Below are 26,043 nucleotides of genomic sequence, written 5' to 3' on the forward strand. Positions count from 1 at the left end.
ACGGCAGTTCAGGAGTCAACAAGGAAAAAGCAAGCAGAATGCCATGAATAAGAATTTTATTAAAATAATGTAAGCTAAACAATTTGAAGAAATTGAAAAGTGAAACAAAATAAAGAACAAAATTGAAACTGACAACATAACAAAGAAGAAACAGAGTTAGAAAAATCAGAGAAAATTTTTCAACCAGAGAAAAAAAGATGAAGTAACAACAAAAAAATACGCCAAGAGCAAACTAGGCATTGAGTAACTTTTTTGCAATTAACACGAAGCAGTGCATTGAATTTTCAATTCTGATGCATTGAAGCCTTTAAAAAATTTGGAACTTATGAAAGCAAGCATTGCTTGAACAGCTTGCTCATTTCCTCAAATTGTTTGATACATTTCTTTCATTGTCAGATGTAATCCAGTTGTTCATGACTGGCAATAAACAGATACGATTGCTGAGAAAGAAGGTTTGTAAAATAATTTCTATAAAGGTCGGCGCTGAGGAAGCAACAGCTGACACAAACAGAGCAGTAACGAGGCATTGAAAAGGAAAAGCTGGATTGACTGCTAAATACTTGCCATCAAAATAGTTAAGTCAAATGACGAAGAATGAAAAATATTTCTTTGCTGTGTGCTTGCAACTATTTGATTACATTAGTAAAACAGGGTTAGATTAACTCGACTGTAAGACAACAGCCATAAAACACATTTTGCAGCGCAAAATTTTACTTTCACATAAATTTAACTTTCAGAAGAGCAAAATGGCTTCCTAACTTGTATATTTTAACACAACAGCCAATGCTATAATTAAGGTAGCATTAGAGCTGAGGAAATCATAAAACAATTTTGCTTAGGAGCAAACTGAAATCTCAAAATGTCAAAAGTTGATAAAATGTTCAGTTCTACAGAAAGAGAACTGAGTTAGTCAAAGATTAAAACAATGAAAATGAAGGTAACTAAAACAATCTTTAGATTTCAATTTTTTTGTTAGTATCATTGAAACAAGCGCTGTCATTCATGAGATCAAGTCCCATGAAGAAAAATCAACTTTCCGATTCTGCTTTTTTTAAACTAATTCTTCCTAACAAATTTCCATTGATGAAAAGATCAAACTAACTACATAAACAAGATCACATAGCACTTAGTTATACTTTGTAAAGGCTGCAGAAATCTTGGGGAGAATTTGCAAGATTTAAGACAGGACGTATTGACAGGAATTCTAGAAATCATTCATATCGTTACTTATTTTCAATTAATAACACATTTTAGATAAGAAGTGAATTTTTACAAACAAATGTGATTGATGTTGCCGACATGCATCAGTTAGAACCAAAATTCTTTGAGATAATTTACTACATTTTGAATTCAACTTTTGAGTGGTGATTAAAGAAGTTGCCAACCGGATAAAAATAATCGGCCTCGAATTCTCCTCGGTTATTAATGCATAGCTAAAAATGACCAATTTCATTTTAATAGAAAGAGGAAAAAAAGGGGAAAACATCAATCACATCCAAATGCAAAAATTCTTAGGGGTTTCGTTCCTCTTCTATTCTTTCACCACTTAAACACTGAGTTTAGACTAACGATAACACATCTAATTTCATGCATTTACAATTAATTAATTAATCATTATTATCAGGTTCTAAGTCATAAAAATAGGAATCCTTCTTTTAACATAAAATTCACTCTAGTGAACGACAAAGTAGATTACATCCATCTTAGGTTTCAAAAATAGGTATGTACCTGAGTGACTTTCAAAATGTTGCACTGTGGCATTGAGCGGATGTACAACTGACAGAGCGATTATTTACTGCTCTTTATTATAAATAGATGGATAAACAGTGCAAAGGCAGATTGAGAGTACAAAGGTTTCTTAGCGGCTATCACATACATGAATCAACTTCCTGGTATTAATTTCTCAGGTGCGGTAAAAAGTAAGAGTGCAGGAATGTGCATTAAGAGCTACAAAAGGCAGGTTAAAATTCATGCATCCTTAGCTATATAAATCAAAATATATATTCGTTTTGATACAATTTGGATTATTTGGTTAGAATATTGCGAAAAAATCAAACAACGCGGCAAGTTAGAAAACTATTATTAATTTACTTAATGATTTGCTGATTATTTGTCCTTGAAATTAAGCAAGAAGCTGATTATGTTCGTACATCTTATCGTGAGATATTATAAACTATAATAGAGAGAAGAAAATACAGTTTAATTGAAATTGAATCAACGGCCATATTGTGAGCTGTTCCTCAGATATTATTTATGTAGATCCTCTTTCTAGTTGAGGACAAAATACAATATTCAGTTAAGCAGTAAATACTAGACAGACCACCACCCAACATAATTCACACTTTGATTTGAGGAATAATTCAGACACGTAAGGCTGGGGTCTACACAGGTGTGTACTCATTTCTTGTCACATTAAAACCTTTCATAGAAAATTGTATTAAAACTTGCCACTATGCAAACAAGGGCATCTTCAGTTGATCTAGTCAAGTAATAATAAAAATTAATCATTTTTTTTTCGTCAAGTATGAAACCACTCATATGATTACCAGAAAAAATGAGTACAGAAAAACGAACATTAATATTATCTCCAACAGAATTGGTAAGTTAAAAATATACTGAATTCCATGTGCTTAATGAACAAATCTTCTAATTTAATCACAATTCATCAACATTTTTAGAAATAACTGTAGAATGGACAAACAACTCTAAACGTTACCAATCAAAACAATTTTGGTGGCTTGAGGCGAGGTTGATTAAATAACAAATTGACTAAAGGAGAAAATTCTCCAAAATCTGGATACTAAGTCAGTCCAAAATACTGAACAAAGAGTATCTAGCTCATAATAGGTCAATGATTCTTAAGGACAGATATTAAGGAAATAAATTGACTTACAAGTCTAACCTGGCGAGAGACAAAGACATTACATCACTCTGAATGGATAATTGAGAAAATATACGCTTAAACGATGATAAAAACCCATTACCAACTACGCGATAACATTACGACTAAGAAAAGGATGAAGATTAAGCCTAGTAGATTAAGCGGCTGGATTGGGTGGGTGGAGAAAGAGCGTGCCCAAGAATGTGTGCTGTAGCTAAATATCTTGCCCGAGTTCGTTGATGCTCATATTAATATTGAGCATCTGCGTCACGAAGTCCTTGTCATTCAGAATCGTATTCAACATCTTTAGTCTTGAAATCAGCTTCCCATCAGCCCAGCCGAGCTGTTTGTTGCACATTTTGACTGCGTGCATTTGATCGGCGCTCAGCAACTGGAAAAACCAAAATAGCAAGGTTAATGATATTGTAGATTAGCAGAGAATTTGGCTCAGTGTTCTATTATCCATGATTAAAACTTGTCAAAATAATGCAGACACACTAAAAAGGACGACATTGAAGATACATACTAAAGTACATTCTCAAACCCACATAAAGTGGTAATTCTAATTTCTTTCAGAAATCATCCTGAAGATTTAGTTTTTGAGATCACACTAAAAAGTTTCTTTTTGGAATTACGTGAGAGATTGTTAATATTGACGTTAGAATTCTTCAGCAAACAGCATTAATATTTCATTGAACATTCACAGAAGAGAGAAGTTGTTAGGTATCAACTAAGGTTATTACAGGTTGTGAAACATTTGAATTTCTTAATGGTTTCTAGATTGTTTGATCCTTTAACTTTAGTTTTGCGTTTCATTATATTTCTCATTTTTTCAAAAATTTGTCTTGCATTCATCATTAATTCTTCATTATACCGATATTTATTGTTTATGTTATTAACATTGGTTCTACAGTATGAATGATAAAATCAAATCCTGAAAGCAATAAAAATGTAAGAAACAATAAATAAACTCAAACTCACCAAATTTGGAGACTTGAAGGCAGCAAATGGTAGTTTCATGCGTATCTTCGTTCCGTCCTCATTCTGATAGAATAGAGTAAATTCACCAGCCCCTTTCAAGGTTACTGGGAAGTATATACCAGAAATGAGGTGCCCCTTGGCGTCTCTTGACAGCACACTGCGGAAATCGTAACACAAGTTGCGTCGCTCGGTTACGTCTACAGGAGTGTTGAACGGAGCAGCCACATAGATGATGCTCTGCGACAGTTTTTCGGCTGCCACGCCTCGTTTCTCACGGATATTCCACAGTATGTAACTTGGGTTTTCTTCACTAATGACGTAGTTATACTCTTTCTTGCAGGTCTCATCTTGAGACTGGGTGAACCAACCTGAAGCAAAAATAAGGAATAGAATTTGAAAACTCGTCTTGCAGGAATGCGCTCAAGGATTGAAAAAAAATTGAAATCTTCCCTACTATATTACAGGAGAGAGTAGCTACAGCTTTTTGACATGAACTGCGGAAAGCGTAAGTATTTATGCACCTAAGGAGTCATGTTTCTTGTGCTCTCCTATTGGTAAACACACAGTGGTATTCAAAATGGTAAACTTTTAAAACGTTCAATACTAGAGCATAATTGATTTTTTTTAGTGGGTACTATTTGTGAAGGAGTCAAGCAGTGTTTCAAAATTGATGACTTTTTTGGTAAGAGGGTGTACGAAGTTTGTAAGGCTGCAAAGATTGTATAAACTTGCGTAGTATTTGCAGCAAATCCCTAGTGAAAGTGAATCAGCCTGATGTCAGGCTATGCTTCATAAACGACCCTGAGTCAGACTGATTCAGACTTGTGTCAGCCTGAATCTGTCAGACTCAGGGTAGTTTATAAAATCATAGCCTGACGTCAGGCTGACTCACTTTTACTAGGGATGAGATTTGCTTACTCGTTATAGCGAGGAAAATTTTGGAGCAAATTCTGATTAAAATTCATTTTGCCGAAGAAGTCCTTCATTTCAAAGCTTGCTTTATTTTTTAGGTATGTTATTAGAATATTCTGGAAAATTTTTCCAAACAATTTGCAGCGGATATTCTTGACAGAACAAAAAAAAAATAGCGCAAAAGCTTGCAGATTGAAGATGAATTCTCCAACATCATAACCCAAGGATATACAGTTTCTTTGTTTCACCATCCTTAAGTAAATTTCATCGAAGACCAAAAGGTGAATTTCATTTTATACCATTCGGGGTTTTACCACTACTGTTGGGTTCTAGACCAGGGATTTCATAATTTTTCCATTTTCCAATTCTGTGAATTTCCCTTGACCCTCAATCCCTCCCCATGACTTCTTTTGGTATTCCCTGACTCCAAAATGTTCAAAATCCCTAAGCCTTAACTTTTCCAGACCTGTGAACAAGACTTCCATTTAGATTTAATCCTTTGGAATGGGTTGACTTCTTCTAGACATTGTTGCTAAATTTCTCGAACCTCTGTCAACTCTTTTCAATTTTTTTCTAATATTCATTTTTCATTTCATAAAAATCTATTTTTCGATCTCAAATCTTCTTTACTTCCAATCATTCAGTCCATCTCCATTACTTTTAATTACTAGACTTGCAACTGAAGTTACATCGATTATAGCCAGCCAATCACGCGTAGACTTGTTATCACACCACCCGTGACGTCAGCAAGTCTATATTAGCGTGCGCTGCGCCTAAATCGAGGTCTTTTTACATCCCTCAGACCCGTGAGACGTTTGTCATCTCTCAACGTTTTTCGACCAAAGGTTCTCTCATAACTTTTAGTTTCAAGTGACCATTTTTAAACCCCTTCCATCAAGTGTTTTACTCTCAATATTTAAAGTGCATCATTGTGTGGAATCTCAACGATTTTTCATCCTCTTTTGTTTTTCATATCTTCTACAACGTTTTTGTGAAATTTCGGATTAATACAGTGACAAACTTTAATTCAAACCTCGTCTTTTTAATTCTCACTCTGTTTGTTGTAGTTTGTTGGTTCTACATTAACAAAGACCAGCTGGTGTCAAAATCGGAAATCATTTTGAACTTTATTTCCATCTCACCACTGATAAACTTTAAGGTGGTATCGTGATAGAATCTTAACTTTAACGTGATACCTTCAACCAAGTCTTAACTTTAACACCCTCCCTATGAATGAGGCAGACCTCGACGTACCTGTATGGGGGTACTGTTTGTCCTCCATAACAGTGATGACCCTGGCGACATGGTATCCAGGATCAAGCAAGAGGTAGCCCTTCCTGCCAGCGATGTCCAGCCTCATAGCAACGAGGACATGCTCCTTGTCGACCTCCGACGGATCCGGGTCGGAGTCAATGTATTCCTCCACCTCCGGAATGAGCTCCTCACACGATGCGATGTATAAACGGTCCACGAGGCCTGGGAATCGCTTTCCAAGCTTTCCCAGCCGCTCGATGAGCTCCAAGCCGAGACCCACACATGTGTGGTGCTCCGCTGTTATCGGTGGAATGTAGCATCGGTAGAAGTGGCTCAAATTCGTCTCCAAACTTCGACGGTACGTTCGATAGAACCTGAAATAACATAGAAAATAAACGGTCATCCATTTGTTTCCTTTTCAAAAGTTATAATTTCTTTCCAGTCCCTCGGGAGTTTCAACTGTTTTTGCGAGCAAAATTAAATCTTTCAATTGATGAATTCTGCTAAAAACTGCCAGAAACTAACAAACTTAAGTGCATTCACTTGTTGCTGGCTCCTTAGGTAAAAGAAGCTTTCGTAAAACTTGACTATACTCTGGTTGATAGAATAACCTTTTTTCAGGGAATTTTTTTCTTTTTTGGGGAGCTCAGGCCGATTTTATCCAATCAGATTACAAATAGTTGAAGGGAATAATTTTAGAACAGTTTTTTTTTTCTAACAGGATTTTACAAAAATTTTGATTTTCTGGGTCCTTGACTCTTTTCTTTTGAGATTCCCTGACATTTTCGATTTTTCTCTTTTCTAGACTTCCAAACAAAACTTCCACTTGGATTTTTTCCTTTTCATTATGTTGAATTATACTAAACGCTACTTGCGGAATTCCGTAATTTAATTTTTTATGAATTTACTGACTTTTCCAGGTTGCCTTGAATTGTCCATAACTTTTTCTCTATGAACTTCCTCTGACTTTCCAGGCTTTCAAGAGCGTCGAAACCCCTAAGTGAAAGACCCTGTTTAAGGAGTTTCTAAGGATCAAAGATCAGGGTCGCCACAAAATTTACAATTTGAAATTCCCTGAAATTTCCCTGACACTTTTGAGTAAAATGCCCTGACAATTGAAGTTACGTCATATGGCCAAAAATACATAATTTAAAATAGTTTTCAGGCAAAATTTGTTGTTCTAAAATGTCAAATCCACTCTAAAAAGCTTATAAAGGTGAATAAAAATTTTTCCCTGACACTTTCGTCATTTTCCCTGAAATTCCTAGGTTTTCCCCGACTCTTTAAAATTCCCTGGCGTTTCCCGCTTTTCCCGGCATTCCCTCATAGAGAAAAAAAAGGAGGTGTTTGCATTTCGGGCATCTTGGAATTTTTTTGATGATTTGATGACGTAGGTCGGTACAGCGACGTTTATCCTGTCGATTTTCTTGGAAATGGTGTAATTTAAGGAAAAAAGTCATTCTATAAAAAGTGCTCGAAATTATAAAATGAGTTGATTTAAGTAAAAAAATCGGACATTATGGTCCGTTTTTCATATTTCGAATTCCGGATTTCGCTGGCCAGGTTGTACCGACCTACGTCACAGGGTAAACAAACCTCAAGATGCAAACACCTCCTTTTTTTTCTCTATGGCATTCCCTGACCGTGGCAACCCTGAAAGATTCCGGAAAGTGTGGGGACTCACGTGACAAAATTGCAGACAGTGTTGTAGTTGTTGCTCTGCAAAAGTTGCTGGACCGTCAGTTCAACTGTGAGCGCCAAATCTTCATAGGCCTCGACAGAGGGAAGCTTGCAGGGATCCCGTGGGGTCCCCCACTCAGGGAGTGGTAGGGGGTGCTCTTGGGGCCATTCGCCACCGACCCCCTTCAGCCATACCACGTAGTCTTGTGCGAGTCAACTTGGCCATTCCGCGCCCCAGCGACCAACTGTAGGTACATACTCACTCTCATCCCTGCAGCAGCTTAATTGCTGAACAGGGAACGCGTTTGGTATACTGGTTTTCTCACGCTCTGAAACAAGAATCATAGAATTCAATGAAAAAAATGATAACAACATTCAAACAGCATCAGAAAAGCACAAAAAACCATACATTTTCAAAGATCATTTGGACCGAGTTCATCAGAAAGGAACCAACCCACATTGTCGAAAAAATTGAGTTAAGAATGTTTTTGAGTTCCAAAAGACGTATACATTCCCCTGCCAAAAACTCAAAGACGAGAAGAAAAAGTTAGTCTCTGTTAAGAGGGGTTAAAGTTTATTTTCTACACTGAGCCTCACGGAGGAATACAACTTCAAACCTTTTTTACTCAGTTTCAATGTTATACGGGTTGGTTCCTTTCTGTTAAACTCGGTCCATTTAATGAAGTTGTGTGTGAAGCGATATTCTCTGAAAATTTGGATAAATTTTGATTGGTTAAGTATATTTCAAGGAGAAAAAGAATAATGACAGAAAACGTGACTATGCCTCACAAGGCGGTAAATTTTTTAATGGGCAACCACTAGTCAATAAAAAGAAGAGCGTAATTGTAAATTTTGGGATTGATAGATTCCAACAGAAATTGCATCGGATGATGCGACTATTTTTTTTTCTAAACAAAGCGAAAGTTCCTAATTTTTTTTTTTTTTTTTTTGGTTAAACGAGCAACTTCATTAAATGAAATAAATAGGAAATTCATACATTTAAATGTTCGACATGACACACTAAAATTGGATCGGATAATACAGCAAACTTAAAAAAATCAAAGTACCTAAATGAGGATGCAATTAGGTTTACTCCCGTAATGGTGACGAGGTGAAGTCATTACTCCACCGTAAATAAAAAAAAATTGGGGAAAAAAGGAAAAGGTTTACTCCCATGATGGTGACGAGGTGAAGTGAGTACTCCACCTTACTTGAGAAAAATTGGGGAAAAAGGGAAAGCGTGACTTTAAACCTTAGAATGGGCCTGTTGCATGCAAGAGATACAGCCGCGCGAATAGACTTTTTAGAGGTTAAATGACACGAAAATTACGATGGTCACATTAAAAAAGTACACTCCTTACTGCGCAATTTGCGTTGTTAGGAACGCGCTTTTTCAAATTTCCCGCGTCTGGGGGCAGTTTTCTAATCACCGGAAACGAGCAAACGGCGGGCTCGGTGATTTCCGGAATATGCCGAGTCGTTGTTGTTGTTGTTATTTTTTCCTTCAGTTTGTTTACAAACCAACAAGCGTGATCTCCTATAGTGGTCCATATTCTAAAAGCACGGGGAAAAAGTGAAGCTAGGTTCGGCGCTGCGCGCTTGTGTGAGTGTGTAAATGAGCGCGGGAATCCATGGCGGCAAACGGAAATTTGATTTGAACTTGTCCTCTTGATTTTTGCACATTTCTTCTTTGAAACGTATTTTAAATTCCTAAAACGAATATACTAAGAAAGTTCGGTCTGCGTCCTAATATAATACACCTACTTTTGCTCGGTAACAGGCAGTAATCTCAGATAAAGTTAGTTTTTTTCTGCTCATGGTGGTTCTGCAGGTTCAAACAGGCCGTTACAGTTCTAGATCAACGTTACTCCCAAATGAAATTAATCGGTCGACGACGGACTGAAACTAACCTAAAGTTAAAAAAATATGAGTGTGTACCTAAATTTGGGCAAAAATCAACCTAAAATACTTTGTTTCCGCAATTTTATTTATTAGTTCCCGCCCTACATTTGAATTCAAACTTGTCCCGATTTCGCCGCCAATCCTCTAGCCAATAGTAGAGGTGATTGAAAAGAAGCTCTAGAAGCTTCATTTTTTGCTTTTAGTGCTCCGTAAATATCCAACGCAATCCTTCTACATTTCATTTCCACGATGTCACGAGCTCCGATTTTTAGGTTATGTTGTCAGTTTTAGTTGACCGGAAATAGCCGCGAGTTGCCGTTAATTGTTTTCGTTAGAAAACTGCCCCCAGACGCGGGAAATTTGAAAAAGCGCGTTCCTAACAACACAAATTGCGCAGTAAGGAGTGTATTTCAGACTTTTTTAATGTGACCATCGTAATTTTCGTGGCATTTAACCTCTTAAAAGTCTATTCGCACGGCTGTATCTCTTGCATGCAACAGGCCCATTGACCGAGTCAAAAGAAAATTGGATTGGACGATGAGTTTGACTTTAACAAAAAGGAAATTGTACCTGAGCACATCGTGGGTGCGATCAAATTCTCTCATTCGATGGAGTAGAAAAGAAGCACATACTCTACCCCACTAAAAAACAGCGAGGTAGAAAAAAGAAAGAGTGTTTCACTGTTCCCTCCAAACAACCATTATGTCAGGAGCAAAAATTTGTTTGCTTATGGAGTCATGAACGAGGCTCTCACCTCATGCCAGTTGGGCAGTTTTGAAAGTTAGCTACTTGTTTTGTTTACTTTACATCTTCGAGGCATGGCACGACTTTAAAATCCATTTCTACAGAGAGCCTGACAGGAAATGACAATTGAGTGACATGATGACATACGACAAAGCGAGCGGAAAAACATTCGTGATAATATTCCGACGTTGCCAAACGGGAACAGGGATAACGATTTTCCGGAATCACCGGGAGAGAAGGCTGAACAAGCTGGCTGTCATCAGGGAAGGAATGAACGTGACTCACAGGAATAAAAATGAGCTTACCGATTCTGCCGATCTAAGGAAGAACGTCGTATGAGCCTTTAAATGTTGCCAAGTCTCCTTAGATAAAAACCAAATTTACTGGGCAAATTGTAAATATTTTCCCCCAAAATTTTCAGACAATTTTGTACGCAGTTTAATCTAAAATATCTGAAAATTCCAAGGAAAGATATGCACGAATGTCGTCAAAAATGCACGTTTTACTGAGGAAAATTTGGCAACTCCAGAATGTTCATACGGCGTTTTTCCTTGGCACGGCAGAATTCATAGAGCTCCGACAAATTCAATTGTACTAAAAAAACTTTATCGGGGAGATCTGATGGACTGATGTGTGGATCTTTAACAGAGAAATCCAGGAAGTTATTATGTTCTTTTTTCATTTTATTGAGAAGCGGTCCATGAAATTGGTCGAAAAAATTGCATCATCTCATCGGCGTGGACTTGGTTATTCGCAGTTCGATCGGAGGGCTCGCATACGTGTTCGGGGTTTACAACATGACTTATTTTAATACCGCGGCGCATTCCTGAAAAATTCAATTGATCGAGCTTTCCCCGGCCAGGAGTAGTCGTCGGTTCCCCCTACTTTTCCGCGGCGCACAGTGGGTCGAGTCAACTAGACAGGTCGCACATGAAATTTTTGATTCAAATTTCAAATTTTGATGTTTATTTCGTCACATTTTTAATTTCAATGGGTTGTAGTAGAAGAAAATTTTACGGGGAAACTGATGAAACCACTTTTAGAGCCTCAAAGTTTCGTGCAAACGGAGTTATAAGCGTTTAAAGTTTCCAAATTTTGTCCGACCTCTCCTTTTGACTCGATCCACTGTGCGGCGTTGACTGCGCGGGCTCTGGCACACGGATGGGCGGGAGGCGGGGAGGGAAAGGCAGGAGGACAGGGCAAGGAAGACGTACGTACAAGTGAGCACAAGATTGGCACGAATTTCGGGCAATCGCGGGTAAACACCGCTAAAAATAGTGATAAACGAAAACCTCGCGATTCGCGAACGGCCGGGCTCAAGCTTTTCGTTGGCTAACCGCGGCGAGGAAAATTATCGGGAAAGTTGGGGGCTACGTTGAATGGACAGAGAGAAAGTATAAAACAAGCGGGAAAGTTCTAATACTGTCGTATTAGAAAAGCGCTCAGGTGTTAGTAAATGTATTTAATGAAGAAAGGACGTATAAACTCAGGAAAATTTTTGAATATTTATCTGCCAATTTCTCAGATAATTTTTTTTTAATAATTTGATCTAAAGTGTCTGAAAATTCCTAGAAAAAATATTCACAAGTTTCCTCTAAAATGAACATTTTATCCGCGGAAATTTGGCAACTCTCGAAAGTTCATACGGCGTTCTTCCTTGGCACGGCAGTGTAATGTGGAGCATTTTCTCCGTGAATCGAGCGGATCCGAACTGAGGCATTTTCTCTACTGCACTCGACAAAAAGGAAGCGATGCGAGGAACTTTTTGCAAAGATGTGATTCAACTATGAGAAAATTTGACTTTGCGTGGAAAATAATGTTAAATAATTGTGCAGAATTTTACAAAAAATAACATAATAGCAAATTATACAAGCTGCGAGAGTAAAATAATCTCTCACTGAAAAAAGGATGGAAGAGCCATTTGAAGAGCATTACACGCCTGTTCATTAATGATAAGGTTCCAAATGCGGCATACGACTATTTCAACTCCTATGTGGCTAAAATTGCATAATCACTGAAATGAAGGAGAAATAAAGTATGACGCTCGCATTCACACCTGCGCACTGACATTTCGCTCTTTCACTCGGGTTTGCTTTGGGAATCGTTCTCTACCATGCGAAGGAATGTTTATTAAATTTTTTGAATCGTTATAGTTGAAATACATATTTCAATTTAAATATAGTAAAACAGGGCAAAAAGTGAAAATAATGACGCGTATTCTTAGGTTTGCGGCGATTTCAGCGTTGCGACAGCCAGGGAAGGGAATGCGGCTGCGTGATCTTCGCAGTTTGACGCGCCTTCAATCCGGCAGGCTGCAACATGCCTACATCCGTGGTCGAATAGTTGTATCATTGCGCCTGCCGTGGATGAACCGAAATACCGACGGCTGCGCGCGAATAAAAGCGTATTTATCTCCGATTGTAACGTTGCACACATCTACTGATGTTTTATTTTTAATCGATGTGTTTTACGAAGCTTCCTGTAGTTTTCTGAAGGTTTTCCGGAAATTTTCTGAAATGATTTAAAAATAAAAATCATAGAAAGTTTCGACGCGTTACTCTCGTTTCTCCATTTTCTTCAATCAAAAAACGAATCATATACGATTAAATTTTTTGAATTGTTATAGTTGAAATACATATTTCAATTTAAATATAGTAAAACAGGGCAAAAAGTGAAAATAATGACGCGTATTCTTAGGTTTGCGGCGATTTCAGCGTTGCGACAGCCAGGGAAGGGAATGCGGCTGCGTGATCTTCGCAGTTTGACGCGCCTTCAATCCGGCTGGCTGCAACATGCCTACATCCGTGGTCGAATAGTTGTATCATTGCGCCTGCCGTGGATGAACCGAAATACCGACGACTGCGCGCGAATAAAAGCGTATTTATCTCCGATTGTAACGTTGCACACATCTACCGATGTTTTATTTTTAATCGATGTGTTTTACGAAGCTTCCTGTAGTTTTCTGAAGGTTTTCCGGAAATTTTCTGAAATGATTTAAAAATAAAAATCAAATAGAAAGTTTCGACGCGTTACTCTCGTTTTTCAATTTTCTTCAATCAAAAAACAAATCAAATACGATTAACGAAGGTGTATTTCGTTTGCACGGCAGTACTTTTTCTCGCTTCCGAGTTTTCATCACTTTCCATTCTCCGACCGCCCACTTTTTCTCTTTTACGTAACCGTGTTGAAAAATGACGCACAGCGCTAGAATCCGGCGAAAGCCTCATCGACAACAGGGAGCCGACGCATGCCGGACCACGTGGACTCCTCTCGAGTGCTGCCGTGCTGAGGAAGAACGCCGTATGACCCATCAGGCGTTGCCAAATTTCCTTCGAAAAACAACGAATTTTCAGGAGAATTTGAGAATATTTCTCCTCCGGGATTTCAGAACATTTTTTTCGAAATTTGATGTAAAAAATCTGCAAATTTCAAGGGAAAATATTCATAACTTTCCTCGAAAAATAACCATTTTACTGAAGGAAATTTGGCAACTCTCGAATGTTCATACGGCGTTCTCCCTTTAGCACGGCAGAGTGGCCCGACTCGAAACTTCAAAGTCTGAATGACGGCGGGCTCGTCCGGTGGCGTGGCGTGAATTGCGATGTATCGATTGTTCTGCCATTTAAACCTATGGAAAAGGATCGATGAACAGGGTGTTCGCAGCGAACACCTTAATAATCGATTCTTTATCATAGTTTTAAACGGCAAAACAATCGATACATCGCAATTCACGCCACGCCACTGACGGGCTCGTCCCTTATCGCGCTCGTGCTCCGCGATATCTCCCAAGTTCAAGCACCCTCCACCCCCGTCCGCCCCCGCGTTGACCCTCTTTCCGTCCCGCTTAACCTAACCCTGGGCTCGTTATCGGGGTTCACCCTTTCGACGGTGCCCTGTGCCCTGAGCTTTCGGGTGACCTTAACACCGGGAAATGCCGTGTCGATTTACTCCGAGATTCTCCGTCAGGCAGTGACGAAGTGCCTCTTCGTCCTCCAAGACGTGAAAAATCCTTCCACGACACTAGCTCCCGGGGGGGGGGGGGGGGGGCTGGAAATTTGGCGACGCCTGAGGGTTCATACGACGCTTTCCCGCAGCACGGCAGAATGGGCGTGTGATGATTTTCAAATGACACACCCATCCTTTTTTTCAAAGAAAGATTTCCACCAGGGTGTCTACTAAAACACGCAGGCCAAAAATCAGTACGTTTACAGTACTTTTTCGGTACATCCCCAAGATTTTTAGTGCCTCCTCAACGGTGAAAACTCAGTACTTTTTCGGCACGTCCAATTGACGAAATTCGAAAAATTTCAAAAATTTGAATTTCTCGTTCTAATTGCGACAAAAATGACCAAACAATGAAAAAATTACGGATCTTTTGCAGAATTTCCGCACTTTCTTCAGTACTTCCGGACCCGCCTTGAAAAATCGGTACTATTTCCGGACTTGTAGACAAAAAGGAACCACTAGCATTGCAATGTTGCTAAGATTGTGCAACTTCTTTTGTCTTGGAGGAAAACCCCGATTATCCCTTAATAGTTTCTATTTTACTCGCTTAAAACTGTAAATTAAAGACAAAAATTACCATCTTTTCATAGTTTTTCACAATTTCCGCAATTTTATTGCAAAGGATGAAGTTGAACAATCTTAGCATCATTGCAATGCTAGTGGTTCCTTTTTGCAAAATGCAATCCAAGTTCGATGAATCGATGTTTGTTTACTTCCTGGAAGAATCACCCGGATGCGACTACTCGAGTCGATACACGGAATTGCGAGTGCATTCACCCCCACGCCTCGCTTCGAGCGGGGGCGAAACTCGAGCGAGAGGAGACAGTTGCGCAACGTGGCGCGGGTCTTATTTTAGAGGTGGATCCTCGTGACGGCCTCTGACGTCACTTGCCCACGTCCACGTCGGGAAGTCTCGAGTGACGATCTCGACTGACGAACGCCTCCTGCTCCCGACACGTCATCTCGACCTCGTCATCGCTGGGGATTCCTCGCAGCGAAAACATCCCCCGCCGCGGGGGTTGGGAACCGGATTAACTCGCACGCGAGGACAGAACTTCGGAAACATGGGTGGCGTGATTCGATATATATCGATATTTCCCCATTTGAAGCTATGGTAAAGAATCGATTAATAGGGTGTTCGCTGCGAACGCCCTGTCTATCGATCCTTTTCCATAGGTTTAAATGGCATAACAATCGATACATCGCAATTCACGCCACGCCACTGTATCGGAAATCAAGTTTTCCGGGCCGCGCTTGAAAAGGGTCACAAGTTTTCTTTTCGCGACGGAAAATCCTGATCGTGGCTGTTCATAAATTACGACGAGTACCCACGGAGGCGGGATGAGGGGAGGGGGAGGTCTAGAAGTGCCTGATCATGAGAGAGCACTTCACTTCTGACGAATTTCCAACCCCCCCCCCCCCCCCTTAAAAAAAACAGAGTTGGATTTTACAGGGCTATTTTTCTCCCTTTTTTCTATTTTACTACTTACTTGGCTTCTATTTCGCTAATACCTTAAACCACCCATAGATGCTATCTCATTAGTATAACTGTATCATTAGGGATCACACAGCCACCCCCAAGACTAAGAGAATTAGTTTCAGCAGATCCGCTCATCAATTTCGTAAAAGTTTGTTGCCACTGCTAAGATTCAAACCCGAGAACTATTCTGTCGTGCTAAAGAAGAACGCCATATGGACCTTCAGGCGTTGCCAAATTTCCTTTGATAAAACTCGAATTATCTGGTGAATTTTTGAATGTTCCTCGTCCAGGTTTTCATATAATTTTTTTCGCAATTTTACAAATATTTCCTGGAAATTTCAAGGAAAAATGTTCACAACTTTCCTCAACAATAATCATTTTACCGGAGGAAATTTGACAACTCTCGAATGCTCATACGGCGTTCTTCCTTAGCACGGCAGTATTGATCTAAAGTCAGACGCGCTACTGGGCTCTTTGATACTGCGATTGGGAAAAACGTCGTAGGGGGATTTTAAGGTCGCTAAATTTTCTCGGCTGGACATCGATTTTGATGGAGAAAACAACGAGTTTCCTATGAAAGTAATAGTACTAGATTGAATTACACATGCCATTCTTTGAGGACTTTAAAGAACTTTACAAGTTTATTTCCTTTCTTCTTAGAAAATTCTTGTTTCATCAGAAGTTTGGCGTCGTCTGAATGATCGTCCGGCGCTTTTCCGCAGTACGGCGATAAACTGATTTGTTGAGGGAACTAGCAACGCAGAATGACGTTTCATATATTTCTCCGATCACGTGGTGGAATGCGAAAACGTGGTTTAGCAGGTGAGTAAGAAGCGTGCATGTCTCTTTTTCATCGAAACGGTAAGTGCGCGTCCGCAATAATTGCACATCAAACTTATGCGACACGCTGCGTAATCAGGAAGATATAACTCGACAACTCTTAACGGCTCATGGATATCGTAATCCGCAAGTTCAACTGCACCCGAAGTCACTCTTCGCGCGGTCTCTTGGCCGGGAAAAATTTTTAAACTTGAGTTTCCATTTCGTCTAAAATGTACTGGTTAGTCGAATTTTTGACGTAATTGTTTCATCGAAGATTAACAAACATCGCTTAAACGGAAGGAACGGAACTCCATTCCAACACCGCAAAATTGAGACAAAGAACTCGATTTTTTAAGAGAATGTGCCTCTGCAACTTTCTTCACAAACTTTTTCTGATTTTTGCATGAGATCTGAACAAAAAGCAGGGTTTTGTTTGGAGATGCCCAGAATTTTCCTGGTAAAAGTGCAATTTGCGAAGGGAATTATGGCAACATTGAAATACGAGGTCTGTTAGATTAGAAACCGGATTTTGGTCATAACTAGCCCACAATGCGTCCGAATTAGGTTTTCTTGAGCTTTCCTGATAGCTGGAAATATACTTAAGAACGCTACGTTCACAGATTTTGTTTATTTTGATCAGTGTTTATTCTGTGTCATCTTGAATACGAGTAAGTCAGGTGCGTTTTGCGATTTTCATCATGCGATCACTGATAGAGCAAAGATTCAACATTAAATTTTGTTTTAAACTCGGTATACCTTGTACCGAAACTTTTGGTATATGCTAAGTAAAGTTTACCATGATCATTGTATGAGATGTTCCCACTGTTTTGAATGGGTTAAACGATTCAAAACTGGTCAGGAGTTCGTCAAAGATGAGGAGCATGGGAATCGACCCTCAACGGCAACTGACATTTGTCACGTGGAAGAAGTGCGGGCAAAAGTGCTCGAAAATGGTCGTTTCGAGCTTGTTGAACAGAGTAATATTTCTGAAGGCTCTGTACATACAATTTTGATAGAATATGTAGACACGCATCGAGTTTCAGGTACACTTGCCCCTTGATTGTTGTCCGTTGAACGAAAATCCAACCAAATGTCAATTTCCCTTTAGCTGCTTGAACGTTCTAACAATGATCCTACATTTTTGGATAGGATAATTTTCGGTGACAATACTTTAGTGTACGGCTACGATATGGAGACGAAACTCCAATCGTCCTTGTGGGTTGAAAAATGTAGTGCAAGACCGAAAAAAGAGAGACAAGTTCGGTCAAACATAAAAATCGCAAAACACCCTTGAGGTTGCCTTACTTCAAGCCACATACCAACGAAGCTAATTAGGATTTTTCAAAGGACGACGGACCGGTCTTATGGGAAAAGTGGGCCCGGTTAAATCGGCTGGCGTTTTGATATGTTGTAGGTCTTAACCTACTGATCAAAAGTGTCAATGGGCATTTCTCCCTATCTCGAAGTTTTACCCCCCATTTTGGGGGTCAAAGTTGCCGATTCGGCGTATAATTGGCAGTTTTGACACCCGGGTTTATTGGTCGCCTATGAGATTCTTTGATGGTTTCTTGAGTCTTTTGTATCCTCTGAATAGGCTAGAGACCATCCGAACTCAAAAACTGACAATTTTGCCTTATGGGTAGGGGGGGGGGGGGGTGTTCACGCCACCGATTTCAGAGTCGGCGAGCCGCATTAAACCGATTCTTTCGCCATGTTTTGGAGAATTTTTTATGCAAATGATTGCGACTGCATCTAGAAAGGTCGACTAAGATGCAGCTCAGAATATACCCCCGGGCGGGAAGGGGGGGGGGGGGGTGCGACCGAACTCGAGCAGCGTAACTGGCTTGCGCGGGACGGATCAAACCGATCCTTCTATTATGTTTTGGAGAACTTTTTTGCAATTGACTCAGGCTGCTTCTTGAAAGGTCTACTAAGATGCAGCTCAAAATATACCTCCCCCCCCCCGGGGGGGGGGGGGGAGGCGAAAACTGGGCCGAAAAGCCGACCGAACTCGGGCAGCGAAACTAGCTCTCGCGAGTTGCATCAAACCGATGATTTTGTCATGTTTTGGAGTTTTTTTTTTTTTTTCTATCCCAATGAAACAGACTGCATTTCGAAGTGTCGACTGAGATGGAGCACGGAATATGCTGTATGAGAAAGGAGGCTTCTCAATCCGCACCCTCCCTCGCAATAGGATCTCTCAGCATAGGTCAGTGTGGCACTGACACTAGTATAGTGGCATTTTTTACCACCACCATCACTCATACATAATTCCGAGGGTCGTTTTAGCTGAACACGCATTTCCGACTGAGCCCAATATTTCTATAAGCGAAAGCTAATGGTGCAGATGATTCCTACGGCTGAGACGTATATAACGTCGGTTGATTTCAGAAATATATCATCTAGGTGATTTTTTAAATGAAATCGCACATTATTATCGAGCATTAAACAATGTCAAGAGAGGCGAGGAAGAAAGCAAAGCATTCGCAAAAAGGCAATATATGCAATGCAATCAGTTCTGAAGGTATTTGACGAGTTCTGGGTTTTTCATTCTTTCTACTGGAGCTCCATAAGTAATGGATCAAATCCTGGAAGCTCTCAGTGCAGAAAGTGAGGCGAGCTCGCTGAGATTTTTTTACGTAATCAGAAAATCTAAGAAAAAAACAAGGTCATGTACTTCTTCTTTTTAATTTTTTTTCTTTTCAAAAGCAAATAACCCCTCCCCTCGTCGAAATTCTGAAATGCATCAGGATATGCTGAAAATTGAATGATGCGTTAAATGGTATGAAGTTTTAATCGTCCTAGCCACGTTAAAAAGTGTCACTCCACTAGTGTCAGTGCCACACTGACCTATGCTGAGAGATCCTATTGCGAGGGAGGGTGCGGATTGAGAAGCCTCCTTTCTCATACAGCATATTCCGTGCTCCATCTCAGTCGACCTTCCGAAATGCAGTCTGTTTCATTGGGATAAAAAAAAAAAAAAACTCCAAAACATGACAAAATCATCGGTCAACCTATCAACTCAATCTCATCAACCAATCACTCATCACCGATCAACAATCAAACTCGGGCAACTTTCGCTGCCCGAGTTCGGTCGGCTTTTCGCCCAGTTTCGCCTCCCCCCCCCCCCGGGGGGGGGAGGTATATTTTGAGCTGCATCTTAGTAGACCTTTCAAGAAGCAGCCTGAGTCATTTGCAAAAAAGTTCTCCAAAACATAATAGAAGGATCGGTTTGATCCGTCCCGCGCAAGCCAGTTACGCTGCTCGAGTTCGGTCGCACCCCCCCCCCCCCCTCCCGCCCGGGGGTATATTCTGAGCTGCATCTTAGTCGACCTTTCTAGATGCAGTCGCAATCATTTGCATAAAAAATTCTCCAAAACATGGCGAAAGAATCGGTTTAATGCGGCTCGCCGACTCTGAAATCGGTGGCGTGAACACCCCCCCCCCCCCCTACCCATAAGGCAAAATTGTCAGTTTTTGAGTTCGGATGGTCTCTAGCCTATTCAGAGGATACAAAAGACTCAAGAAACCATCAAAGAATCTCATAGGCGACCAATAAACCCGGGTGTCAAAACTGCCAATTATACGCCGAATCGGCAACTTTGACCCCCAAAATGGGGGGTAAAACTTCGAGATAGGGAGAAATGCCCATTGACACTTTTGATCAGTAGGTTAAGACCTACAACATATCAAAACGCCAGCCGATTTAACCGGGCCCACTTTTCCCATAAGACCGGTCCGTCGTCCTTTGTGAACGTAGCGTTCTTAAATATATTTTTAGCTATCAGAAAAGCTCAAGAAAACGTAATTTGGACGCACTGTGGGCCAGTTATGACCAAAATCCGGTTTCTAATCTAACAGACCTCGTATGACGGTCTTTCGTTAGGGAAGTGACGAATTGCCGTTCCACAGATGGCCGCAATCGAATGCATAATTTAGCATTTCAAAAGCATGATAAAAATACATTTCAAAAATTTAGGGTTTAAGTAAAAGGGATTTTTCGTAGATAGACAGAATTTAATGTGCAATAATATTGAGTCTCATCGTATTCTGCCGAATAAGGTAAGAGCGAGACTCGAATTTTGGCAAAAATCATTCAACAAATGGATGTTGGCTCGCTCCGATGAGAAGAAATCGCCCTGATTACAAGAAAGATAGCCTCTTTCTACATCTTCACCTCCCGGCCAAAGTATCACGAACGCCGTGCGATGTTCAAAAAATTCCGCCGCCATTTCGTTTTTTTACAGAGAAATTGTTCAACGAAGCTGTCCGAAAATTTCACTTGCCGATAAAATTCAATGAGATTTTCAAATAGATTCAACCAGCAATTTCTCTGTAAAAAAATAAAATGGCGGCGGAAATTCTTCAACATAGCATTGAGCTTGTGATACTTTGACCGGAAGGTATCGTTGATATATTCCAACCTTCCTGCCGAATAATTTAGGAAAATGAAGTGTACTCAAGAATCGAGACGACGAAAAACAAAAGAGAAGGCGTAGTTAACTAATGCTCGCATGCCGTGTGATTACAATGAGAGTGGAAGAGAGGCTATGGTGGAGAGGTGTAATGCCCTATTCTAGCGATCGATTATTGAGGCATGGAAGGTCGTTTTGAGGTTCTCAGACGGGCGGGGCAGGGGGAGGAGGTTGAGCACGTGCTTATGGGGAACCCGGACAAATTATCCTTGTCAAGCACCGGTGAAAATTGTCATCGAATGAGCACTCAGCGATAAAAACGAATTCTCAATTGCAGAGAGAGGCCACATAAGAGGTGCTGTGTTGCTCCAACTGCAACCTCTGAATGACTACCTCTTCTGAAGTTAAAGGTCGGGCAGTCAAGGTGAAAAGGGGAAGAAAAGTACAATTTTGTGGGTGGGGACCAAAAAAAAAGAGAGAAAAAAAATCAATCAGATCTGGATATCGCATTCAGCAAAAAGGAACCAGCAGAGCACGATTACAGTGTTGTAAGAATGTTGCATCTTCACAATTTTTTGAAAAAATTCCCAGAAGAGCAAATAGTTTTTCCTTCGCAAGAAAACATGTTTACTATTAGAGGAAAACAATTGTGTAAATTTTAAAACTGTACATAATATTAAATATTTTTAAAGAAAAAAAAAAGAAGTCACACGATTTTGAAAACACTGTAATTGCACCGGTTCCTTCTTGCTAAATGTGATCTATCTGATCCTTTTTCATTACTCTGACAATGAGTAAAGAGTGCCTATACAGGGACACTATTTCAACCTAGATACAGGAAATGGAAGAATCGGGTGCCAGGAATTCAAAGGGTTAAGGTGATACCCTTTTGGTCAGTTCTAATAAATCAATGCTTTTAGGAAGAGTTCAATATTTAAACTTGTTTCCATGAGAAAAGTAAACTAGTATCAATAAGTTAAAAACCTTACTCCATTTTATCAGTTTTGCTTTAAAGTTTTGGAGATAAAAAAAAATTGAAACACGTTTTTGAGCTGTCTCTTTCCAAAAAATCAACTGTGTTAACTCTGAGCCCGGTAGAAGAAAATCTGGCCGCAAAAATTAGGTCTGTTATGACAAAATGAATGAAATATTTCTGTTTCAATTTTTTAAGGCTTCAATTACTTAAGGTTTTTTCATACAGATCTTTCAGAAACAGCTAAAATGAGCGTCTATGCCATTGTTCCTAGTTTTCTGCCGAAAGTCAAACGCAAAATTTACCCGAATAGTTTCACTATAGGTATCACGACTCATTTACTCCCCAATTTAGGATTTTGATTACATAAAATTACATTTCAGATAAACTTAGTTTCAGTTGAGTAGACCCTATATGAGAATATTTCAGTGTGAAAGTTAATGATTGAGCAGAACTCAGGTCATGGATACCTACTGCTATCAGTTCCAGTTCAAGGAAAAATTGTATGCACGACTGACTTCACTGATAGCCTGTAGATTTTGTGTTGTCTGGCTCCTACACAATTAGCTTTCAAATTTAAGTTTACATTGAGATATAAAATGGACGGAGTTAAACAGAAAGGAACCAAGCCACATCGGGATCGAACCGAGAAAAAGAGGTTTAAAGTTTGGCTCCTGCACAAGACTCAAAGTAAAAGATAAACTTCAGGTTCAATTTCTGCAAAATTTGCTCCAACAAAAACTTTGAATTTTTGGCGATAGATAGTAGAGCAGTGGTTGAGTTCAAAACCACTCATAACTCAATTTTTCCAAAATGTGGGTTGGTTCCTTTCTGCTTAACTCAGTCCAAATATAGAGTGTGTATTTGAGTTCTTGTAAATTAAGTACCTAGATCAAATGTTGGCGAATTTACATGGTTGGGTGTGGTTCCTTTCATGAGTCCAGAGTCTCAGTGTATTGGGTTGCAAAAGACGAAGAAAAACACTTAAAGAATTGATCCTGTGGTTTGATGACCTGGGGCCAACGTTAGCAACCGTTCACTTTGGGTCAAATATTTTCAATGTGGCTGTCACTGTTGCCAACACGGGAAATTAGATTATGTAAACGCACCATAGCTAGAGAAAATACTTTCGTATTGTAGCGACGATTGACTGCTAGTCAATGAGTGAACCACTGCCAGCCAAAGAAATTAGCTTTGAAGAGTTAATGGAAGAAATTCTGCCCTCAGTACTCTTATATAACAATGAAAATAATTGTACAAATGCAAAGTGCAACCCTTGATTAAGGTAAAGATCCTCTTTCTCATATAGCACGGAATTTACTAGAAGTGCGCACAAGTGCTGTATCATTAGCACAATAGAGGGAGTATGACAAGTGAAATCACAATTCGTACGAGGGGTCTCTAGATATGTTGGTAAATAGGCTACGCTGACACAGGTAAAGATTACGGATGAAGAATGATATTTCATTGCCCACTGGATGACAGTAATGATAGCAAATAATCGTGACCAAAAAACCAACCAGTTACCTGAATTCTGAAATATCACGTCTACCTACTCAGTGTGGAGGCCAAAGGTGAAACGCATATCCGATCCAATATTAGTTTATTATGAATGAAATGATCGCAATTTCAACAAACATGATCAATAAACGAAATACTCAATCATTTACAGATTTTATTATACATACTGTTCTTGCTCAGAGTGCTCAAATGCAATGAAAGTCATTTGGAGCATCAACTTCTGATAACAATTTGGCAATTAGGTAGGGGCTGATCAATAAGAACATTTCAGGACCTCTCAGTACAACTTGACTACTGCAAAATGCCAGAACAGATCTTTATGGTGAGAACTGTGAATTGATAGAATACCATTACTCACATGAAAGGTTCCGACTGAATTAGAAGACTTACAGCGCAACCATGTTTTGCTCATAATGTCGATAATTCACAAGTACGTTAGGATTTAGAAACAATAAGATACATAAACAGAAAGGAAACGGTGACACACAATAATAAGACTGTAAAATTCAGACGGATGAGCGTCTAAATTCGAGGATTTCAAAAGCTAAGTGTTTCATCAAATTATGTTTTGATGATGTGTTATCAGTAAAGTGAATCATTTGAGGTTAGGACATCAAAGACTATTTTGTGATAAAAAACCAAAACAAATCATGGTTGTGCTGTAAATAATAGTAATTCCAAATATTTACAAAGCTGATTACTCACCCATACAACGTAAAACACACCCAGGAGAAGTAAATCGCTTTGATCGGTCCAACAATAGAAAAGTAGTTCACTAACTGGCAAGACGAATGCGACGGAGTATTTATAGACAGGATAAGAACTTACGTCACTCCCCCCTCTTGAGATTTCACTGACACTAAATTACACTTAATTATCACGTGAAGTCCTATAACCGAATAACTCCATAATTTAAAGCAGATAACACAACTTGCTGAAGATAAACTTTGTAGATTCTTCGTCCTCCATTGAGGGCTCAGGGATGGGTGCTCTAGCTCGCTCGCTTCTTGCCACTGCGGATCCTGGCCGTGTGACGTCACAGGGATGAAGGGATTTTGCGCGCCCTGCGCAAATCGCGGTATCCTGGATTCCTGCGAACCTGCAAAGGCCGCAGTTCCGTGGAATGTTGCCATATCTTGGCTGACCATGAATCATGCCAACATCCCCCCCCCCCCCCTCTAAGATACAATTTTCAAAGGGACACAGCCATCCCATCTGGGTTGTTCGTATGAGGCAGTATCAGTCTTCCAGTTTTAGAAGAATAAAATATCTCCCTCATATTTACTTACAGCAATTTGAAATTCAACGATAAAATAAATACAAATGTGTTTTTTTAAAGAAGAAAATAAAGAAGAAGAAGAAGAAAAAAAAAAAAGGGATGGCATTTTCAAATTCAAATAAGTAGGTTCTCAGCGCCTCAAAATCCGTAGTTTTCCCCCCAATTTCCCCAGCTCATGTTTCAATAAAAGCAAATTTGTATAAAGATATTTTTAGTCAATAAATTATCTTGTTTTGAATTTCTTGCAGTCACTTTCTTTCTTTCTTTTTTCTCTTTTTAAATATCGACATTAGCTATTATTTAGGAGCATCGATTATCATATCATCCCTCCCCCTCCGCATTTGCGCCCTCTCCCGCGATCCAGTTTTTTCCCAAAATAATGAGAGGGAAGGCTTAAGTTACGGCTTAAAAAATTTACAATGTACATACTTAGTTAAAAGCCCAGGGCGGAGTGGTACGTTTAGGTGTCATGATGAGATGAGCAGAAACAATGTGATTATATTAGGTATTTTACGTGTATTTTAACGATACTAAACGCAGCACCAGGGCCGGTTTTAGGGGGTGGCCACATGGGCCGCGACCCATGTTGGCAAAATTGAGGGGCGGCAAATTTTGCAATTTTTCAAATGCAGGTACAAAAAATCAGATTCAGAAAAAAATTGCAAACAAGAAAAGGTGACAAAATCTCTCATTTCCTGAGAGTTCATTAATTTCTAATTTTGTCGTATTTCGGTGATACAAAAGATTGCGCACCTTTAATTAGTTGAGTTAAGAGAGAAACCAAACACGTAATTTGGCCTGGAGCGGCGCGGCGCAAAGAGGAATGATGACGAGGACTTGAGATGAAAAGGAGAAGCCCTCGACGCGGCGGTCGGCATGTAACACATATTAGCGCCTACGAGACTGCATGAATACCTCTCGCATTGCGTCAAACGCAGTACGGTCAACAGCGGTCGGCGCGGCGTGAAACGCACAGTGCCTACAAGACTACATGAATACTTCACGCATTGCGCCAAACACAGTGTATAGTCAGCGCGGCACGGCGGCGGAAATTAAAATTATTAAACCACATTTATGTTTGTTCTTTCTTAATTTTTTAGTTCATTTCTTACAAATGAAAGGCCTTGTCCCCACAGAGATAGGTTTACGGAACTGAACTTTCGCGCGAAGTTCCGTGAACTTTTGCTAGTAGTG

The 26,043-nt window shown here is 39.7% G+C and overlaps 1 protein-coding gene across 1 annotated transcript; it reads right to left on the reverse strand.

The window, feature by feature from the left end:
* Positions 1–39: 39 nt before the first annotated feature.
* Positions 40–24,511, reverse strand: LOC109042952 (uncharacterized). The gene is made up of 5 exons (XM_072301740.1): positions 24,276–24,511; positions 7,713–8,037; positions 6,029–6,402; positions 3,863–4,230; positions 40–3,272 (listed from the first exon to the last, which is right to left on the reverse strand). Exons 3-5 carry the CDS (start codon positions 6,132–6,134, stop codon positions 3,096–3,098), a joined length of 651 nt encoding a protein of 216 aa, XP_072157841.1. The 5' UTR covers positions 6,135–6,402; positions 7,713–8,037; positions 24,276–24,511; the 3' UTR covers positions 40–3,095.
* Positions 24,512–26,043: the final 1,532 nt, after the last annotated feature.

Source organism: Bemisia tabaci, chromosome 6, assembly GCF_918797505.1.
Source record: "Bemisia tabaci chromosome 6, PGI_BMITA_v3".
Classification (NCBI taxonomy): Eukaryota; Metazoa; Arthropoda; class Insecta; order Hemiptera; family Aleyrodidae; genus Bemisia; species Bemisia tabaci.